Source organism: Martes martes (assembly GCF_963455335.1).
Source record: "Martes martes genome assembly, chromosome: 4".
NCBI lineage: Eukaryota > Metazoa > Chordata > Mammalia > Carnivora > Mustelidae > Martes > Martes martes.
In genome coordinates this window covers 121,522,127-121,544,362 of record NC_137891.1, presented here as the reverse complement: position 1 = coordinate 121,544,362, position 22,236 = coordinate 121,522,127, and the positions used below count along the sequence as shown (strand labels likewise).

At 38.3% G+C, this 22,236-nt stretch overlaps 1 protein-coding gene across 2 annotated transcripts in view; it reads left to right on the top strand.

Annotated features, from left to right (window-relative positions):
• Positions 1-1,846: 1,846 nt before the first annotated feature.
• Positions 1,847-22,236, top strand: part of SAMD13 (sterile alpha motif domain containing 13) — a 41,093-nt gene continuing 20,703 nt past the window's right edge. Inside the window, exons 1-2 of one of the 2 annotated variants that reach the window (XM_080801423.1) lie at positions 1,847-1,904; positions 6,685-6,769. In XM_080801423.1, coding sequence (XP_080657549.1) covers positions 1,895-1,904; positions 6,685-6,769 — 95 coding nt within the window. In that variant the 5' untranslated portion in view covers positions 1,847-1,894. Of the gene's footprint in view, positions 1,905-5,182; positions 5,285-6,684; positions 6,770-22,236 lie in introns of those variants that run through there. The other variant, XM_080801424.1, reaches the window with a different exon arrangement.

Sequence of the window (22,236 nt, the reverse complement as noted above, 5' to 3'; positions counted from 1 at the left end):
GAGGGACAGAGAGAAATGGAGAGAGACTCTCAAGCAGACTCCCCGCTGAGCGTAGTCCCAAGCAGGGCTCATCTCACAACCCTGAGATCATGACTTGAGCCGAAACCAAGAGTAGGATGCCTAAACAACTGAGCTACCCAGATGCCCCTGCCCTTGCTTTTCCCACTCCACGAGGTCTTCAACTCCCTCTCCTAAGGAATTGATTCTCAAAGTTTTGTTTCTACACAGAATACCTAAGTCCACACTTCCAACTGACATTCTGTCATTCATACACAGAAAGCCTCAATTATACATGTCCAAAATCAAACTAGTCATCTTCCTCTAAAACTTGTTATTCCATCCATTGTAGCTATCATCCACTTAGTCAATCTAAAAATGACATTTATCTTTGGACCCTAGTCCTCAAGCCCACATTCAGTTGATTGCCCTGCTCCCTGTTCATTTTGCCTTGGAAGTGTCTCCCGTTCTATTACTGTAGTTTAAGCTCGTATTACCTGTGACTTAGAATACTGTCACAGCCTCCCGACTGGAACTTCTACTCCCATTTATCTTTTGATATTTCCACAAAAGGAGGTAATGATAGTATTTATTAGTATTTATAAATAACATGTTACTTATATTTAGTATAGTGGTGATCCAGTGCTCATTATATGCCAGCCACTATACTCAATGCTTCCCATTTCTTTTAACCTGTATGACCACATAATAAAGTAGAAGTTATTATTATTGAAATTTTAAAGATGAGGAAAAGAGGTATGGGGAAGTCAAATAACTTACCTAAGTTCATAAAGCTAGCTCCAAAGTGATACCAGGATCCCAGCTCTATGTGGCTTCTAAAATCCCCGTTGTTTTTTGCCTTTTTTTTTTTTTTTTTTTTTCTGATACAACATTTTCATATTGCCTCTAGTCTCATCACAACCTTCTGGTCAGTCTTTACACCCCCGCCCCCACCCACCCCCATCCACCCCCCCCCCCCATTTCTTTCCTCTTCCTCCCTCCATTATCCATCTACCACTTTTCCATATTGCCTCTAGCCTGATCACAATCTTCCATTCTGTCTCTATGCTTCCCAGTCCATTCTTCCAGCCCATAGGTTCCTTGATTTTACTTATTTCCTTACTAAGTCACCCATCAGCTATTTCAAGCGAGTCCTTCAGGGCAGCCTCTTCTTTTACTGAGCCCACCACATCTGCCCAAAGCCCTCCTTCTCTCCCAGCTGCTGAGAGCAGGGTTAGAAAAGGAAATGAATAAAGCGGATACAAAAAACTCCCTGCATCTTAAGTTTTTCTCTGCCTAACTCAGTGTTGTTTTATCGTTTCAACAAAAGGTGCTCTGTGAACTGTGGAGTGCTCTACAAACGCAAAGTGCTTCTATATTCATCCTACCTTCGCATGCCCCAGGGTTCAGCTGAGCTACTCTGTGAACGAAAGCAAAGGTGTTCCAAGTAGAGCACGCCACGTTTGCGCTCGGAGTGAAGGAAGAGTAAGGGCCCAAGTAATATGAATTTGTCTGGGGAAATGTCTACTTGTCATTACCGCCCAAACCCAGCTTGAGAAGTTCAACAGGTCGTGAGCGAGTAAGACCGGGCGATAATGGTATTGGCCTGAACACCCCCAATTTAAAACTCTCTCTAGGAATGTTCCCTTCCCCCAGCTCCCTGGAGGTTTTAAGTTGTTGCAAAAGTCGTCCCCGACTTTCAAACGGCCCCCGCCCCGAGCCCTCCCTTCCCGACCTCTCTGCTTCCTGGTGGCCCCAGCCCTCGGACCCCCGCCCCGCCCGCCGGCGGAGGACTACAAGTCCCGGCGTGCCGCGCGCGCGCCCGGCCGGCTGCACCCGGGTTGGGCGCGTGGCGGCCGCCGAGCTCTGCGCGGGGGAAAGCCTCCCGGCGCCGGCCATGCGGGGAGGTAAGTGATACGCTCGTGCTGCGAGGGCACTGGGAACGCGGCCACTCTCTACCCTCTCCAGGATTAAAGGAAACGAAGAAAACCACAATAAAAACCGCCCTGCCCTCCCTCGTCACTGCTGTGTGTCCGGTGCTCCCGCAGCTTGTTGCACCCACGAGCGTGGAATCTGTCACCCTGGAGTGGAACTGGGGGCAGAAGCGTGCCGGGCTCCGCCGAGAGCTGCGGCTCGCCGGGGCTGCGGGGCAGAGCTCGCAGGATGGGACTGGGTGGCGGCACGGCGCGGCTGGGTGCCCAGCGAGCGCCACACCCCCACATTCCCTTTCCACAGACGGGCTCCCCGGGGAGCCCCCAAACTCAGAGACGAACGGTTTCTTCTTGAAAGTCTTAGTCAGAAACTTTCCCCTCTTGTCGCCGGTGCCACCAGCGAGTCGTTTGTCTATCGGACGGCGCCGCTCATCCAAGAGGCTTCCAGGCGTCCCCTCTCCTGCCTTCCGTCTTGCCCCGCCGCTCGCTCTCCAGGCCGCTCCTCCCTCTCCCCTGAGACGCCCTTAGGGACGCGGTGAGCACGGCCCTGCCCTCCGGCGACTTCTCGAGGTTTCTTCGGCAGCCACGTGGACCCAGGTCTGCACTCTGCGATGTGGGCTGGACACTTCTGCGGGCCGGTTCCCTGACGGGAGGCAGGGCGAGTGGGTCCTCTGGGACACCGCCGGTTGCCGGGGTGGGGGCTGGGATGGGGGGAATGAGTCCTGAACAATAAAAGAAGCTCTATCAGAGGCACCAGCTTCCCGCCCTTGCTGACTCATCTCCCCTCCTCAGCCCATTCTCACGTGTGCCCGAAAGTTCTGCTTCAGAATCCCAACACGAGGATCTCCCAAGTTATTCTAGCGCATCCCATAATATCAGAATAATGGATCAGAAGATCTTGTTTGTCTCTCTCACCCTGCACTTAACACACTACACACCCGCGCCCATAAAAACGCACCATGCACTCTACACACGACACACGCCACAAACACATGCCATATGTATTACACACAGCATACACATCACATAAACATACATTGCATACACACACTTTGTTTATCCTACAGGCTGTATACACGTACCATATACAATATACATACACATCATTTTTATTAGCGGAGAAGAGAGTTAAATCAGTTTGTTGGAGAGAGTAAGGAGGAAGTGGGTGAGTACCAGTTTATATACTTATACCCACAAATGTCGATTTATTCCGAAGTTAGAAACTAGCTGATGAATGAAACCTGCCCTTGTTAGAATTTAGAATGCTTTCTTGGCTCTTCTTTTCCCATAAAATGGGATTGATTTCCTACATCACCTTCTGAAACCTTTACCCTTATCTAACAGGCAAACTTGATCACAGCAGAGGAGAGAGAAGGACATGTCCTCTATGTGTAGGAAGAAAATCTTGGAGAAACTTCACAGAAACCTTCCTCCTGTAGGGGTGTTTAAGGAAAAGTTATGTGTAACTAGATTTTCTTTGCCTCTCCTTTCAAGATTTAGAGCTGACCTGATTTTGTTCTGAGCTATTGACGTGACAGTGCTGTTGAGACACATTTCCCATCCATCCTTCCCCCCAGGACTCACACCCCAGCCCATCTGAATTTAGTTGGAGCACATATCAGGAATTTCAGATCAAGTCCCAAAGCATTATGAAATCTGTTGGTGAAAGGGCTATCTGCAGAAGAGTTCATCATTTTGATCAGTGGTGATAAGACTCCCCTGTTTGACCAGACTCAAAAAAATGGCCCTCAAAAATAAACAAACACTTAGAATTTGTCCCTAAATTATGGTTGTTTTTATTATTGTTGTTTTTAGAATTTGTCCCTAAATTATCATTTGCTTTTTCAAAGGAGGAATGGTGAAGATGGGCAGAGAGAGCATTTGAAATCTTTCTCAGTGATGATCTTTCATGAAGTTGAACATTTCTAATATCCTTCTTGGAATAAATGAGGGGAAAAGAAATTTGACTTTGAAATTCAGGTTGCAAATTTAAATTATAATTTCTGATCTTCTTCTAGGGCCCTTAAAACTTATTAAAGAAAAGGGAGACCTGTTACTTTCTCCTCAATTCTTCCTGAATTCTACACAGTCATATAGCAACAGACGATTTTTTTTTTCTACAATCCTTCTTGGGAACCTGTATTCTTTCTGCCCTATCTTAAGTAGTTTAGTTGACATCTTGACTTAAAAGTGTCCAAATATTGATTGTTGTTTCTTTTGATGACAGCTATGCATGCTTTCTGTGTATCTATGGCATATTTGTGGAACGGGGATGTTTCCATTCAGCCGTGGTTCCCAGCCAAACAAGGGAACTGTGAGATTGACCAGGGTAAATTAAAAGATCATGCCTAGTCTCCCTATGCCACCTTCCTATTTCCTGAATGGGCGGAGATCCTATGAATTTGGAGGTTGGCATAGTATCTTCTTTTTCACATGTAACTAATATAGGACCCGGTGCTCATGGATAGTGTTAGTTAGATTTGTTAAATTACGCTTTGTATGCAACTGGAATAAACAGTTAAGATTAAACCTCCCAGAACTAATTGTTTTTGTAGAATGAGATTTGTTTCATTTTTCATTTTGGCTGACTTCATATGGTAGGTTGAATGCCAAAATAAAAGAATATAGGTGTTCTCAAAAGATCTGGTCATCCACTTTGCATCCTCTGAAATATGTTACTTCCTGCATAATGAAGAAAAGGATTTTCTGCTGGGCAGTGCTTTCCTTATTCTTAAAGAGATTGCTTAAAAGCCAGCCCAGGGAACTTTGTCCATGAGTCTCTGTTAGGAAAAAAGTATAACACAGGTCTGCAGCTCCTGAGTATTTACTGATTATAGCCAGTAGTGCTAGGTTCTTTCTCTTATTTTCTCTTGTTTTTTTTTTTTTTTTTTTTTTTTTCTCCCATGGGGGGAGAAAAGTAGTTTTCTAAACATGACATTACTGCTCAGAACAACAGCAAGGATCTATCATGCAGCAACCATGAAGGGGGGGGGGGTAAATAAGAGGCTATCGATACTGCAGGTTTTTCTTTACAAGACAGGTGCAGGGAGAATTCTGCAGTTCTTGGACTCCTGATTCATTCACTTCCACTAATTGTGCTGAAGGTAGTTAGCAAAAGTGAACAGGCACACTGTAGCTTTAAAAAGTCAGCCATGAACCAGAAGGCAGTTGGTGCAGCTTGTGTGTGATTCCTAACGTCATGTTGGCTGAGAGCCAGCCTGGTTTTATTTCACTGTGTCAAATTGTACCTCCTTATTGAATTCCTTTGCCAGCCTACTTTGTGAAAGAAAACATTGGGGTTTCTTTGGCTGCTCTTGATAAGCCTATAAAAAATGACATGTTTTAGTTGCTTCTAGGTAGGTTTTCTTTTTACTCTTCCACAAAAAGAAAATAATAATAATAATAATAAGACAATGTAGTATGGTGTTACAGAGTATCATTGTTAGTGTTTTGTTTTGTTTTGTTTTGTTTTTCTGAGATGCTTAGAAAATGGTGAATGTGTAACAGTTTCCAACTGAAGTGAAATCATTCTTTTGGCATGGAGCAGCAGCACTATCTTCTGTCTACTCTGTAACGGTGTGTGAATGTATGTTAATATCTATATGTATATTAAATGTTGGATTTCTCTATGAATGATCTAAGTGGTTTAGCAACTGGAAGTTTGTGTGTGTGTGTGTGTGCGTGCACGTGTGTGTATGTATGTGTGTGTATCAGAAGTGAAGATTATCCCACACTTAACAGTATTATTTGTTAATCATCTACTTCTCGAACAGTGATAAAATCTTGTGAATATACTAAATGATGCACTTGTCATGTCAGAGTAATCCCTAGAGAAGGAGTGCCGAAGTATAAAGTAATTTGAGAGGAAATGTATTTAATTTATGGCTTCAGCTGTAGAACAAGCACGTTTCAGAACTAGTTTTTTAAAGCAGTTTTGTTCATAGCTTTTTCATCTTGCTAATTGCATATTAATTGTGGAGGGTTTTTTATTTTTTCACAGTCCTCATCCTACTAAACAAAAAGACAAAGTGATGGATGCTACTATATCTCCTTGGATGTTTTGGTGATTTTTACATAAATCTAATGGGCTGCCTCCCCTCTCTTACACACACACACACACACACACCCCAGCACCAACCTTCTGTGCTAAGGGATATCTGACATTTTTGTGAGCTTCCAGCTTTACCACAGCATGGCCATCTCACAGACAGGTTTTGAGGCTTTCGTTGAGCATATGTGAGGTAGGGGAATACTTGCTGACAAAAGCTTTAAGTGCTCTTTTGCATTGCAATGAAAAAATAGAAGGTTTGTAAGTGAACAAACAAAAAAAATAAAATTAAAAAAAAGAAAAAAAAAGAAATCCTAGCCCATGGTCTGAAGGGGCAGGAAAAGGGTGATTGTTTTTCTTGACTTTGACTCATTTATGAGTTGCAGTGTCTTAAGTGAGAGCTTGGCACCCAGGGGAAACTGTGCCAGTTCACACAGCACTTGTTTTGAAGGAGGATTCAATTTCATTTGTAAATGCTTATTGTCAAGGCAGGGAGTGCCAGTACAGATGAAAGCACCCCAATCCGTCTCCTCCAGTTCTTTAGGTTTAATCACATCTCTCCTATCGCTGAGGGAACTGGAGGTTTAAACAAACATACGTGAACTGGTGTGAAGCTGTAAAAGGGACCACTATGTTTCCGATTCAGAATATATAGTCTTCTCTCACTTTCTAAGAATTAAACACAAGCTTTTCTCCCTTATTGATTAGTTGCTGAAGTAAAGGAACCCTGCAGCCTTCCCATGCTATCTGTTGACATGGAAAACAAGGAAAATGGCTCTGTCGGTGTAAAAAAGTAAGTGAAACTGGCTTGTGAGTTCTGCTTCTGCAAACAACAGAGGGACTTGGTTTCTATTTTTATACTTCTTGCTATCTACTACAGTATACTGTTTGGGGGTGATTTTGCGTGGTCTGCACTGGCCACCAGACTCCCTCCCCCTCCCCCCACAACCCTGATTGCCTTTTTCTTTATTCCATTTCTAAGACAGAGATGTCTCAGGCATCAAACTGTGCATAAAGGGTTAGGGTGTCAGGCTTTGGAACAGGGACCGTGGAGGATCTCAGCCCCGCATTCTGTATATTGAAACAAAACACTGAGCAAACAGACTCTGCCTTCCAAGTCCATTGGCTACAAGGGTGGGGGCAGAATAGAGAATTCAAGTGTTTTTAAATAAAATCACCTCTGTCAAAACTGAGACCTGTAGTAAAGGAATGAAAAAAGCTTTAGTTAGAATACAAACTTGAACAACTGTGTCCTACTAATTTTATGAACTGATCCTTGAATGTGAAACATTTCAGTACATAACATAGTGTATTTTCATGTCTGTTCTCACATTTGAAACTTTGTGGTGAGTTATATGCTTGATTCTTTTAGAAAGGAAAATTTAGTTGCATTATGTAGCATATTCTGAAACATGCTACATATTTCAGGGTAACTTGTAGGATATCTGTGAGTATATAAAAAATATGTATATCCCTATTTAGATGTTATTTTGAAGCTACAACCACTTGGACTACCAGGAGAAAGTAAATTCCAAGAGAGTGTTATTGTTCCATTTTTTCCATGTCATTTAGTTTAAAATTGCCTTCAACTTGGGCTTTGGAGAAAACTAATTAAATAAATAATGCATAGAAGTTATGATATCTAAATGAGGGAAGAGTGTGCTACGTGATTGTGAGTAGAGGGTATATTTTGCTTCACAGCAAAGTTACATTAAAATAAACTTAATAAAATCTGCTTTTTAAGATTCTTGGGTAATGTATATATCAGTGCCGTGCTGGCATGTTTATCCCATTCTTGAAGTTTAGGGTTGGTAAATACCAGAGAAACAAAAGAAAGAGATGTGCCTTTTTTTTTTTTTTCCTTTATGAGTTAGATCAGTGCTCTCCAGTAAGTCTAGTACTTTGAACAGTGATGGAAATGTTCTTCACTTGAGCTGTGCAAAATGGTAGCCACTGGTCACATGTGGCTGTTTAAAAATTTGCAATGTGACTAATGTAACTGATAATTGAACTTTTAAGCAATTTTAAAAGTTAACAGCTTTATTGATATGTAATTGACATGTAATAAACTGCATGTATTTAAAGTATAAAATTTGTAAGTTTTCATACTTGTATATGCCTATGGAACCATTACCGCAATCAAGATAACTGCCCAAATTTCCTTGTAACCCTTTATAATCTCTCCCTCCTATTCTTCCCTGCCACCATATCCCCAGGCAACCACTGATATACTATCTGTCCCTGTAGATTAGTTTACTTTTTCTAGAATTTTATATAAGTGGTATTATTCAGAATGTACCTTTTTGAGGGGAGTGTGGGGGTGTGGTTTCTTTTACTCAGCATAATTAATTTGGGATTCACCCATGTTATAGTGTCTATCAGTAGTTCATTACTTTTTATTACTGAGTAATATTTCATTGTATGGATATACACCAATTTGTTCACTGTTTATCCGTCTATTTGCTGATAGACATTTGGGTTGTTTCCATTTTTTAGGTATTACAAATAAAGCTGCTTTGACTCTTTGGGTACAGGTCTGCGGTGGACATATGCTTTCATTTCTTTTGGATATATAGGAATGGAATGACTGGGCTACCCGGCACGTATATATTTAACTTTTTAAGAAACTTAGAAATTGTTTTCTCAATTGGTTGTTATTTTAAATACCCACCAGCAGTGTATAAACATTCCAGTTGTTCCATATCCTCATGAACTCGGTATGATCAGTCTTTTTCATATTTGATATTATAGTTTGCATTTTCATTTCCCTAATGACTAAAGATGTTGAGCATCTTTTCATGTGCTTATTTGCCATCCATACATCTTTCTTAAGTAAAATATGGTCCAAATCTTTTGCTCATCTTTTTATTGGGCTAGTTATTTATGTCTATTTTGTAGATAATTTTTGTATATTCTGGATACAAGTCCTTTATATACACAATTTGATAATATTTTCCAGTAGTATGTGACTTGTCTTTTCATTCTCTCTAAGGTGTCTTTCAAAGTGTAGGAATTTTTAATTCCAATGAACTCCAGTTTATCAATTTTTAATTTTATGAATAATGTTTATCTTTTTATTTTATTTTATTTTAAAGATTTTATTTATTTATTTGACACAGGGAGAGAGAGAGAGAGGGAGAGAGCGAGCAACAGAGGGAATGCAAGCAGGGGGAAAGGGAGATGGAGAAGCAGGCTTCCTGCTGAGGAAGTGAGGACACTGGGATCATGACCTGAGCCAAAGGCAGATGCTTAACAACTGAGCCACCCAGACACCCCTATCTTTTTATTTTTTTAAGATTTATTTATATATGTATTTATTTAAGACTATGCACAGATATGTGAGAGCAGGGGAGGGGAGGGGCAGAGAGAGAGGGAGAGAGAATCTTAAGCAGGTTCCATGCCCATGACGGCCCAACATGGGGCTTGATCTCATGACCCTGAGATCATGACCTGAGCCAAAAGCAAGAGTCACAAGCTTAACTGACTGAGCCACCCAGGCACCCCATGAATAGTCCTTTTAGTGTCATATCTAAGAATATTTGCCTAACCTAAAGTTGCAAAGACTTACATTTTCTTAGATTTGGGACTGTGAGTTTTGAGTGAATTTTTGTGTATGTTATAAGATAAAGATTAAATTAGTTTCTGTTTGTGGTGGTGGTGGTAGGGTTTTTTGTCTATGAATATCCAATTGTTCCCGCACTGTTTGTTGAAATGTTCCTGCAACTTTGTTGAAAAATAATTGACTATATATATGTGGATCTATTTCTGGAATTTTTATCCCATTCATAATTTTGTATATATTTATCCCAATATAACATAGTTGATAACTATAGCTGTATAGCAAATCTTGAAATCAAGTAGTGTTATCTATTTAACTTTGTTCTTTTTCAGACTTGTTTTGTCTCTCCTAGGTTCTTTGCATTTCCAAATGATTTTTAGAATCAATTTGTCAATTTCTACCAAAAAAAAAACAAAAACAAAAAACACCTGCTGGTGCTTGTGGCATTGCATTGAATTATATAGATCAACTTAGGGAGAATTGATCTAACAGTATTGGGTCTTCCAACCCATTAACATAGTATTTTTCTCCATTTACTTAGGTCTTCTGTAATTTCTCTCAGCGATGTTTTGTAGTTTCCCATCTGTATGTCATGCACATCTTTTGTCAGATATATCCCTACATAATTTTATAATTTCATGCTATTATAAATGGTATTGCTTCTTAAATTTTAATATCCAATAGTTTGTTGATAGTATATAGAAATACTATTGATTTTTGCATATTGACCTTATACTCTACAATCTTGATAAACTAATTTATTAGTCTAGTAGCTTTTTGGTAGATTCCATTAGATATTTAACATAGATAATTATGGGGGCACCTGGGTGGTTCAGTTGGTTAAGCGTCTGCCTTCAACTCTGGTCATGATCTGAGGATCCTGGGATCGAGCCCCGCATCAAGCTTCCTGCTCAGTGGAGAACCTGCTTCTTCCTTTCCCTCTGGTGATCCCTCTGCTTGTGCTCTCTTCCATTCTCTCTCTGTCAAATAAATAAATAAATCTTTAAAAAAAATAGATAATTATGTCTTATAAGTAAAGAGAATCTGACGTTTTCCTTCCCAATGTGAATGTATTTTATTTCTTTTACTGGCTTTATTGCACAGAATAGGATCTCCACTAACAAGTTGCATAGAAGTGGTGAGATTAGACAAACTAGTTTTGTTTCCTAAGGGAAAACATTTAGTCTTTTTCCTATCTTTCGTTTTCTATATGTGTCTCTTTTTTGTCTGCTTTTAAGATGTTTTTCTTTATCATTGATTTTAAAGCAATTTGATTATGAGATGTGGTATAGTTTTCTTCATCTTTCTTTTGCTTGGAATTTTTGTTTTGTTTTGTTTTTTGGCTCTATCGGCTGTTTTCATCAAGTTTAGAAGTTTTCCAGGGATTATTTTTTGGTTTCCCTCATTCCTCCTTTGGTGATTCCAATTATAGTGTATTTGATCACTTGATACAGTGCCACAATTCACTAATGCCCTAGGTTTTTTTTTCATTCATTTTCTCTGTGTTTTGTTTTGGATGGTTTCTATTGTTTTGCCTTCAAGGTCACTAATCTTTCCTTCTGAAATGTATAATCTATTGTTAATCCCACTCACTGTGTTTTCTATTTCAGACAATGTAGGTTTCATCTCTAGAAGTTCAAATTTGGTCTTATTTTTATACGTTGATAACTCTGTTTAACATATTTAGTCTTTCCTCTTGCTTCTGAACATATGAAGTACAGTCATTGTAACTGTTTCAGTGTCCCTGTCTACTAATTCTGTCATTTCTCAGTCCATTTCAGTTGACTGATTTCTCAGTGAGAATGGGTTGTATTTTTCTACTCCTTTTCATACCTGATAACTTTTGATTTGAGTGTCAGATACTGTGAATTTTTATGTTTTTGGGTGCTGGGTATTTTTATAGGAATTATAAATATCCCTGATCTCTGTCCTGGGTGCAGATATGTTACTGGGAAACAATTTTGATCCTATTAAGTCTTTTAAGTTTTGTTAGGCAGGACCAGAGCTTCGTTTAGTCTAAGGGTATTTTTCCCCATTTATTGAGGCAAGACCCATCTTTGTACTCTAGCCAGTGCTCATGAATTATGAGGTTTTCCTCTCTGGTAGATGGAGACATGCACTTTTCCCATCCCTGCATGATCCCTGAGGATTGTGCTCTCTAATTATTTGGGGTGGTTTTTTCCCCAGACTCAGTTAGTTTCCTCACATGTATGTGATAATCATTGCTCTGCTGAGTACTTGAGAAAGCCTCTGTGCATCTCCAGAGTTTTCCTGCTGAGAGCTTTCTCCTCCCCAGTCTTTAGGACTCTCCTCTGTGAACTCTTTCTTCAGGGAGTAGTGAATAGAGCTTACCTTGCTTGTTTTCCATCCCTCAGGAATCACTGTCCTTTATTACCTATGTCCAGTGTCTTGAATGTCATTCTTTTAAATATTTTTTTCTACTTTTTTCGTTACTTGGGCAGAAGGATTAATCTGGGCCTTTTTACTCCATCTTGACCAGAAACAGAAGTTCCAGTTAATTATTACAACCACAAATGGTTAGTGGTTAACCTAATGGACAGTGTAGAGTTAGATTATAATAGAATCCCAAAAGGCACAAGATGTAGACCCTTACAGCTGTTTCTGAGATCTGCCAAAACTGGGGCTTATTTTGCTTTCATTTTATTTCCAGACATGGAAAATATAGTTGCTTTACTTGGGAAAGTACTGTCACAAAGGGTCATTTCCAAAGAAGTCTAGGATAATAACCCTTATTCACTGGCCACATACTTCTGATCAGAGCTTTAGTTTTGCAAGGATACTGTTTATGAAGTTCCTTCATATGTTTAGTACTTTCATGTGAGACTTGTCAATCCTCACAACAACGTTTTGAGACATATGTTATTATTCTCATCTTACAGATGAGAAAACTAAAGCTCCAGGAGGTTGAAACCATATTATTAAAGTGGTATTTTACATGTTTTATACTAAAATTTCTAAATCCATTTTGTATTTTATCCCTTATATCTCAATTTGGAAATAAAATTTTCATTGGAAATATTTGATCTGTATTAGATTTCATAAGATTTACAGTTGAAAAAATAGAATCACATATCCAGATAATTCCAAGCATAGTTAAAAGTTCCAATAAATGAATCAAGTACCAAAAGTACCAAAAAATTATTTTTGTATTATATGCATATGCATTATTTTGTATTTTTTTGTATTTTGTATTTTGTATTATATGCATATACATTGACACAACTGGTTCTTCTTTTTTAGAAGATTTTATTTGACTTTGAAACAAATGCATATCAATTTCAAAATGTCTTTCCAAGTTAAATAAATTTACTGAAACTTATACCAACTCAATGTAATTAATATTGAATTCAAAGTGGTGTTATATAAATTTATAAACAACAAAGTTTATCAATGTCAGTATATCAGTTTTCAAATTTTTTCTTAAAATTGTTTTATGTTAGGAAAATGTAAAATTATTATTGCATACTATCATTGGTCTATTGTATACTCTGAAAAATTTCAATTTCAAATTTTGTGCCTGTCTGGCTAGGTCACAAATCAGCTTCTTTTTTTTTTTTTTTCCCCTGGGGAGGTATAAATTTAGTTCATTCACATGTAGTGTGATATCAATGAGAAAATATAATATACTGTGCCATTTTTTGATCTTCATTGAAAATTTGGCAAGCACTCATTTGCTTTAATAAAATCTTGAATTAAAACAATAGTAGATCTTTGTAAACTTCTAGGACTTATCCAACAGGCATTGGCAAAGAACACACATCATTATATTCCTTGTATTCTATTTTTTTTCCCACAATTCCATTATATGACATTGCAATGGCATTTCCAATATATATATATATATATATATATATATATATATATATATATATATAATATAACGATAATTTAACAATGATATCCATGACATTTCAAGAGTCTGCTTTAGAAAACTGAACATGAATATCATACAGTAGAATAAAGCATTACGGAAAACATTAGTCAGTTGTTTTAGAATTACATTAAACCCAGATTTTTTTTAGTTAATGTGGCTAAAGTACCATTACTAGAATAGAATTTAATTTTTCATATCTAGCTGAAATTCTTCTTTGGCAGATATAAAAGATTTAAAAATATTTATGTCTGAGTTCAATTTTTCAGGCCATAAATTGACAATATTTCTTCATAAATTTGGAAGTTTTTCAAGACAAAGCATACTTCCAATATTAATTGGGCAATGTCTTTTATGTTGCACTATTCATCGAAAGCTAAAGAAAAGTAATTGTGTTTTTCAAATTTTGAGCCAGTTGATATTGTTAAAAAATTTTGTCCTCAGGCAATTTTTGGGTGGCTTGATTGAAAAATCTTTCACTTTTTGTGAAGTACCTTTTTAGTCTTTTCTCATAATATACTAAGAAAACTGAATATAACCAGATGTCTATGGAAAAATTGTTTTCTTTTTTGTGCAAGAATCCAAGCCATTTATAGCTATACAAATTTGTAAGCTCAGATTCTGTTTGAAATCACTTCAAAATGTTTTGTTGGACATTTAATTTTGAATTCATGTGGCTAATAGCATTAATTCTTTTTTGATCGTTCAGAAGAAAGTTACCAAATTTACTATATATCTACTGAAAATGTCTTAATACTGTCCATTTTATTATCTTTATCATTTTTTTGCACAACAAACAAACAGCTTTTTTTTCCTTTTGCTCTGCTCCAGCAAATTGTAATTGCTTTTCATTGTGAAATTTCCAGTATACTTTCAGCCAGCCTCATTTTTTCTTTTTTTTCCTCCAACCTCCCTTTTTCTTTACTGTTCTGGTTCTAGTGCTAGTTTCTGCATCTCCTCTCAATTCTTCATCAGTAGTATGCTACCTTTTTAAACTTTAAAAATTTATCCATACTTATTTCAACTAAAATTTATTAAAATTAAAATAGTTAAGAATGTCAACTTAATTACCACTTGTGACATACAAAGATATTCTCATAACTTGAGCTGTCTGCATCAGACACATTACAGTGTTACATGAGTATGTAAGAAAACATCATTTGAACTGAATCAGTTGATACCAACTAGACTGGCTATGTGTTTATGTATAATACTGGAGAGGACACATGCATCTGATAGGAGAACTTTCAACAAATTAGCCTAGGTGATGTAGCAGTTAAAGTGGAATGCTGTCACACCAAAACAATGGAGCTGTGTTTAGCAGAAACGTATTTTATACCTGTTAAAGTTTTTACATTTAAATTTAAACTAATAGGGATGCCTGGGTGGCTCAGTTGGTTAAGCCGCTGCCTTCAGCTCAGGTCATGATCCCAGCGTCCTGGGATCGAGTTCCACATCGGGGTGCTTGCTCAGTGGGGAGCCTGCTTCTCTCTCCGCCTCTGCCTGCTGCTCTGCCTACTTGTGTTCTCCCTCTCTCTCTCTGACAAATAAATAAATAAATAAATAAATAAAATCTTTTAAAAAATTAAAAAATAAATTTAAACTAATAAAAAGTAAATACAATAAATAATTCAGTTCCTCAGTCAAATAGTAAATGCCCAATAGCTACATGAAATAATGGCTACCATATTGCATAGGTTATTGCCAAGTGAAGCTCTTGCACACCTGCACCAGGAGAAAGATTACATGAATATGAAACTGAGGATGATGATTACCTCAGGTCAGGGGAGTGAGGGGAAACGGATGTAGTTATTGTCCAGATCCTAACTTTTATTTTGCCTGGAGGGTTCATGGGTGCTTATTAAGTTTTGAAATAACTAACTAAATAACTAAGAGGGAGCCATTTTAATAGTTTGAACTATATCCCTCTACAGTTTGTATACAAGTACTTTCTGTATCCATATGTGTACACATAGTCATGCAATACAAGAATGTACACAAACAGACACACATATATTCAAAGGACACATAAAATAAGCTTTTATTGAACAAATGGGATTATAGTATTCTCTTTTTGTGGATTATAGATGCACAGATTTTGGATTAATCATAAACCTTGGTACATGAAACTCTTATCATTGTTCTACGCTTGGACATGTCAGATCAATGTTAGAATTTTTACTAAATTCTAAAAATAGGTATTTTACATGTATGTGCTTATCTGTACAAATCATAAATATTCAATGTCAAATATATATTTAATATATAATTTAATTTAATACTTATATATATGTGTGTATATATATATATATTTTTTGCCATTCACTTAGTCTTGCTCCCTTTTTCAACAGTGGGCCTTTTTTCCCCTTCTTTCACTGTCTTCTAGGATAGAGGAGGAACCAATGCTCCCACACAATAGGTGCTTATAATAAGTTAACAGCTTTTCAACAGGAAGCAGTTTATTTCTCTTTCACCACCATGCCCCTCACCCCTCAGTGGGGAAGCTCTACTGCAATAGAAAACTCACAGTAGCAAGGTTTAGGAAGGGCTTTCTTTTAAGATTTTATTTATTTATTTGACACAGAGAGAGGAGGAGGGTCCTAGTGAGGGGAGGGGAAGACGGAGAAGGAGAACCAGACTCCCCACTCAGTGGGGAGCCTGGTGTGGGGCTCCATCCCAGGACCCTGGGATCATGACCTGAGCCGAAGGCAGAGGTTTAACCCACTGAGCCATCCAGGCACCCAAGGACTTTCAAGGGGAGCTACTTCTTATTAATGTCATGTCTTTTCTTGCATCTATATCTCACCATATCCTCTGCCTTTGCAGTCAGTGTATGGTTTCATTTTGAAGAAGGGCTTTTTTTTTTTTTTAAGTTTTGAAACTAAAATTCCTTTTATAATTAGGAATGTGATACTTTTCTTCTTAATGGGTACTATAAAGTTTTAACTTGATTTAATAGTGTAATACTAACTTTTGAGAGTCTGTTACCTGTAGTAACTATTAAGCATTAATTTTTTGCCCATGTGAATTAGAGGGTTAACAGGTGAATGGTAGAAGTAAAATATTAGGGTAGAGTTAGAAATCATTATTAGCATTGCTAGAATTTGAAAACTCTGAACTTATTGTAGAATTATCAAAGAGACTTTTCATATAACAGTAATAACAGTAATAACAGTGGCTATTCTTACTTTACCTCATTAAAAGAAAAAATCTAACAATGCATATGGGTACAACAATCCACCAGTCAGTTCTCCATCTCTAAGGGAAGCAGTCACATCTATGGTTAAATAAAGAACTTCATGGGATATAGGATACTTGGTTATTTGCCTGAAACACTTGCCTGGCTACACAGCAAAGGAAAAAGAGGAAACTTACAGAAATAATTATGTGTCTGATCACTGGGTTTCAGCTTTTGCTCATTTATTCCTAATCCTGTCCTTTTGTGGTGTTGCATAAATAACTAGCGGTCCTTAGATATATGTTCTTTGAAAGCAATGAGGAATTGTATCCAGCTGCTAGGTAGTTCCTGGGCACCCTCTCCCCATCAAGCCCCTCTCATCTGTTCTGTCCACCTTTCCCAGACCCACAACCACACTGCTTGACTCTCTACCTGAATGCAGTGATTGATGGTTCCCACCATGCTGTTCTTTCCAGGGAACAGCAATCTGGAACAGAGAGGTGATCATGATGGTGAGATACCTCTATACTAAATGCAAGGGAAATAGAACTCCCAAAACATTTTAAGGGGCTAAATACAAAATGCCTCTTAATGGTTAACAAACCAAGGAAGAAAGGAAGGAAGGCAGGCAGGAGGGAGGGAGGGAGGGAAGAAAAAGAGAATAGCAGGAGAGGGGAGGTAGCCTGAGTCCTGAGCCCATAATTCAAACTTGAAAAATAACCTTTCTTACCAGGATCCAATGTTATAACTCTTCTGCAGATACATTTGGTAGAATAAGTCAGGGTGCTATATGGTTTCTTGAATACAGATATTATATAGGAGTTAATGGTGATTCTTGTAACTGGTACAGTTTTATTTTTCTTAGTGAGGCTAGAATTCATTTCTTAATATTATATAGTGATCTGTTCACTCTGATATATACTGTATGGCTCAGGCAGCCATAACAAAATACCATAGATTGGGTAGTTTAAAGAACAGAAATTTATTACTCACAGTTTTGGAAATGGGTAAGTCCAAGATCAAGGTACCAGCAGATTCAGCTCCTGATAAGAGCTGTCTTTCTAGCTTGTAGATGGTCACATTCTCGTTAGATCTTTATGTGGACTTCCTGGGGTGTGTGTATGCTGGCTCTTACAAGGCCACCAATCCTATTGGATTAGGATCCCACACTTATGACCTCATTTAACCTTAATTGTCCTATCTCCTAAAAGCCCTAAGTCTAAATGCAATCACATCAAGGGGTAGGGCTTCATTATAGGAATTGATGGGGAGGAGGGCATAATTCACTTTTGTCATGTGGCCTTATGATAAATATTTCATTATTCCCTTAAATGATAACGAGTTAAGAATTGAGTCTGTTTATTGTTTTGATTTGTACCGTTATGTCCATTGCAAATGACTACCTTAAAGAAGTGTACATTTTGAAAGAGTAAAATGCATAAAACCATAGAGTCAGCCAGGCATATCATTTAAAGCATGAAAACAACAGGAGTTTCATCAAATCCAGCAAAATTCACAAACGTGCATTATATATGTTTTATACACGATCAGCCCTGAGGGGTTGCTGTTTTCTACATAGTGTCTGGTATGCTACAGTCATCCCTACAGAAGGAAAACCGAGTTTGTCTAAACAATAAAGCCATACCTAAGTCCTTTGGCAGAGTGAGCTCTGTGCTGTGGCTCAGAACAGGGAGGGAAAGCTCTTCAGGTGGTCCTTGCACGGTTGTCTTTAGTACTGACTGGGGTATGAAACACATGCCTGTCTGTGCTTAGCCTGAATTTTGGTGTGACTTATATCTGATGATGAATAAAAAATTAATTCATTGCATTCTCCTGAGAGGAGAGTCCTTATTGACACTTGTTCAGAGGTCTTTTTTGGTCCTACAAAGTTGAGAACAGGTAGGGAAGGGGTGTTTTCAGAAAAATGGGGTGGAGTGGTGGGGAGGCGTTCCCAGCAGAGATATGTCAAAGACAGAGTGCCATGTGCTTCCAGAAGGGAACCGTCAGCCTGAAGTAATTTCTGTTACAGAGGAAAGAAGTGCAGGAAGATGTCCTGTCTGTCCCTGGGACCTGCTCCCGTTGTTTCTTATGATTCACGGCTCCCAGGTCTCTCTACATACCTAACACAGCCTGACTCCCCTTGCCATGGTGACTCTTACTTCTCTTCCTTCCTCGATCTCTCAATTCCTCCTGCTCCTTAACCACCCTCTGGAATAAGGCAGGTGACACACGTAACCATAACCTTTTTCCTCATTTAGCTGACTCGAGATTTTCCCCTTCGCGAGACAGTGGGTTTCCAAGGCTCATCAAGTGCCTGGCAGATTCAAATTAATTAATGATTGGAATAAAAGATTGGGCATATTAGGAACAGGACTTTTAACCAGTACCTTTTAAAATGACTAAGGTTCTAATCTTTGGAAGCTGAACCGCAGAGCTTTGAAGCGTAACCAAGCTGTGGATATGGGAAAATCCAGGATGTTGCCCAGTTGGATTTCAGTACAAACTTAGAATGGAAAATAAGCCTGGGAAGTTATGTTTGAATCAAATTTCTGAATGCCAAACTAAAGAATTTGAAATATACAGAAGGCTTGAAGAATTATTTGCTTTTTCAGTGTTTCCATTGCTTGAGTATGCTGCAGCTAAATGCAGACAACTTTTATTTATCAGAGTATTAAAAAATGAAAAATGTCCTGTCAAGAACCTTTGAATCATCCTTTCTCTTTTTAGTCCTGCCTTTTAGCCAGATCCCTGCTAGTTTGGTTGAAGGGAGAGGAAGAAAGAAGTAGAGATAAAACTAAAGCCCATTTAGTGGCTTCATTGTTAGATATGTCACAGGCCAAAAAAAAAAAAAAAAAAATCAATATTAATTTATTACAATCAGAATTATATTGCTTTTAGCCATAGGCTCTCCTAAGATATGGGCAAAGAGTAGTTTAATTTAATTTTGAAAATAAGTTATAAAGATCAAGGCAGTACAGAATTAGAATGCATTTCTGAGTGGTAACATTGAGAGTTACCTTTATAAAAGGAGTAATGTGATAAATATATCACTGTAATATATTAACTAGTGTCTAAAATAACTTTTGCTCTGAACTTTAAGCAGAAATGCAGTTAATGAGTATAATGGAGTTTTGAAGTCTCATATGGATTGTATTTATCCACAGTTTCCTTTTGGTCTCATCAACCTTCAGAATCTAGAATATCACAAGTACTAAAAACTATACACATGCTAGATTCTGAGAAAGGGTTTCAACTATGTTCCACCTGCCTTCACTAATGTGTAAAGGGGAAATGGAGACCTTGGCTGCCAGCACTTAAAATTATAATATGTCAACATGAAAAACACTCACAGTAAGGTCTCCATCTGCATATACCTGCCAAATTTGTTATTTACCGCATTTCTGTTCCAATAATTGTGTCTCTAGCTCTCTTTAAAAGTGAGGTGATTGTTTAATTAAGGGATAATTGTTTCCCAGTGTGAATTATCCATGCATGATATAATTTTTACCAATATATGATGTACTTAACCCATATGCACTGCGACTAAATGGTGATTGGGTTAAATGGAAACATTGGTTTGATTAGGTGATGGGATCATAGATAAGTTCTGCCCTACATTTCTTGCTAATTTTCTGTAATAAGTTAAAATACATACATATTTTTTAAAGATCCCATGCCTGGAAAAATATTCATGAATTTATCATCTTTATACATTATATTTTAAGAAACATTTTTTGCTATGATGATAGTGAAATAATAAATATCAAACGATAATGGAACTTTTATATCTGCCATCTCATTTCATCAGTGCAAAATTAACAGCCGCAATGGGAACCACCATCTGGGAGGTGTTTTAGACAGCACCATTTAAATTCCTTCTGGAATTTGACGTGCACAAGTTATAAGAAAAGATCTGGAGAGAACAGTCCATTTAAAAGGAAACAGAGTGTCTCGGTTTGCTCACAAATAGCAGTCCTTTAGGAGACGTATGGCTTTCTCAGTGGGGAAGGGTGACACTTAAATCCATCCTGTGAAATACACTCATAATTTCATATAGCCTCAGCACTCCATGTGCCACCCCCCCCAACTCCCACTTTCAGGTTGCCCTTGATCATCGCCAGTTTTCTCCTTAAAACTGTTTACCAAAACCACTAGATGCCCAGTGAAATTATTCATCATACTTTAAAATAAACAACCTTGAAGTGACAACATGTGCCCACATGTACCTACCTCTGCAAGCCATCCCCTCTAAGGCCTAACTTAGGATGTGTTTGGAGCAATAGATGCCTTTCAGAATTGCCCTTGAAGATTCTAAGGTGTCCTAATTAGGCAGAACCTTTTGGGCCCTCCAGCAGGTGCGTCCTCAGTAGCACTTGTTCAACCCTCAGCTCTAGTATCACTTAGAGTTAGATGTTCCCATGTCTGCTTCCCTCCCCAGATCGCTAGCTCTCTGAGGGCAGGGACTGTGCGTTCCTATTCCTTGTAACCCGGCATCCAGCCCTGGACTGAGAAGTCAGTAGGCTTAAATATTTGTTGTATCGAGGAGTTGATTAGAAAAGCATAGATTTGGAAGCAAGCATCTATGGAATCCAATCCTGGCTTTATCTAGTATGTGGTTTGGGGTGAGTTTCTTAACCTTTCTGAGCCCTGGTTTCCTAAAAACAGGTTACAGTAGCCAGTTGACAAGGAGTTAGGAGGCTGATCATAGGAAATGTATGAAGAGCATATTGTAGATTCTACATACTCTGGTTCTTAGTCCACAGGTGTAATGGAGCTTCGCTGTGCATCAGCAATGCACCTGAGACCAGAGCTAGGTGCAGAAGAGCTGAAGAGAGGAAGGCTGTCAGGCCTAAACTTAGGGTGGATCAGTCACTGAATGGTTTCATGCCCCTCGTTTCTTCTGCGTGGGTCTCCTTACCCTAAATATGAGAAAGTGCCTAGTTTTCCATCACTCCTCTTCTTCATGCCATACTATCAGCAGTACCGTAAAGTCTTTGTTCTCTACCGCATTGCTAATACTCAAGAATATTTCACAGTTATGGAAGTGATGATGTCATATCCCAGCGGAATAAGAATCAGGAAAGCCTCCCATCCTAAAAGTACAACATAGCATGCTTTGTTATTACAATTAGATAACTATTCTTTATGAGAAAAAAATTAACTGACTTCAGTTAATTGAAGTCAGCCACAGGGAGAGTGGATTCAGATGTTTTCTGGGGCACTTAAAAGTATATCCGATGGGACTCTGCTCACTGCCAGAAGTGAGCTGATTAGGAAACCTAAAAGATTTGTTAGAACAATGAACTCCTTTCTAAACATTCTTCAAACCTACCTTAAGCAAGAGAGGAAAAGAAAATGGTACCTTAAAAGAACTGCCCAGTGTCAGCTGTTGATGGCCTGTGTTAATAGGATGATGGAAAAGTCCCAGCATGTGGGTAATTTTTCAAAAATCCATTTAGCTTAAAAAAAAAAAAAACACACCATTTAGCTTTGACTTTAAAATACATAGTTAATGTGTGGCAATGTTAGGGTAAAGGTAGTTTTTTCCCCGTGTATATTACCTGTTAAATGTTAGGTAGGGGTGTGTGTGTGTGTGTGTGTGTAGTAAGCATGCATATATATGAGTGCATA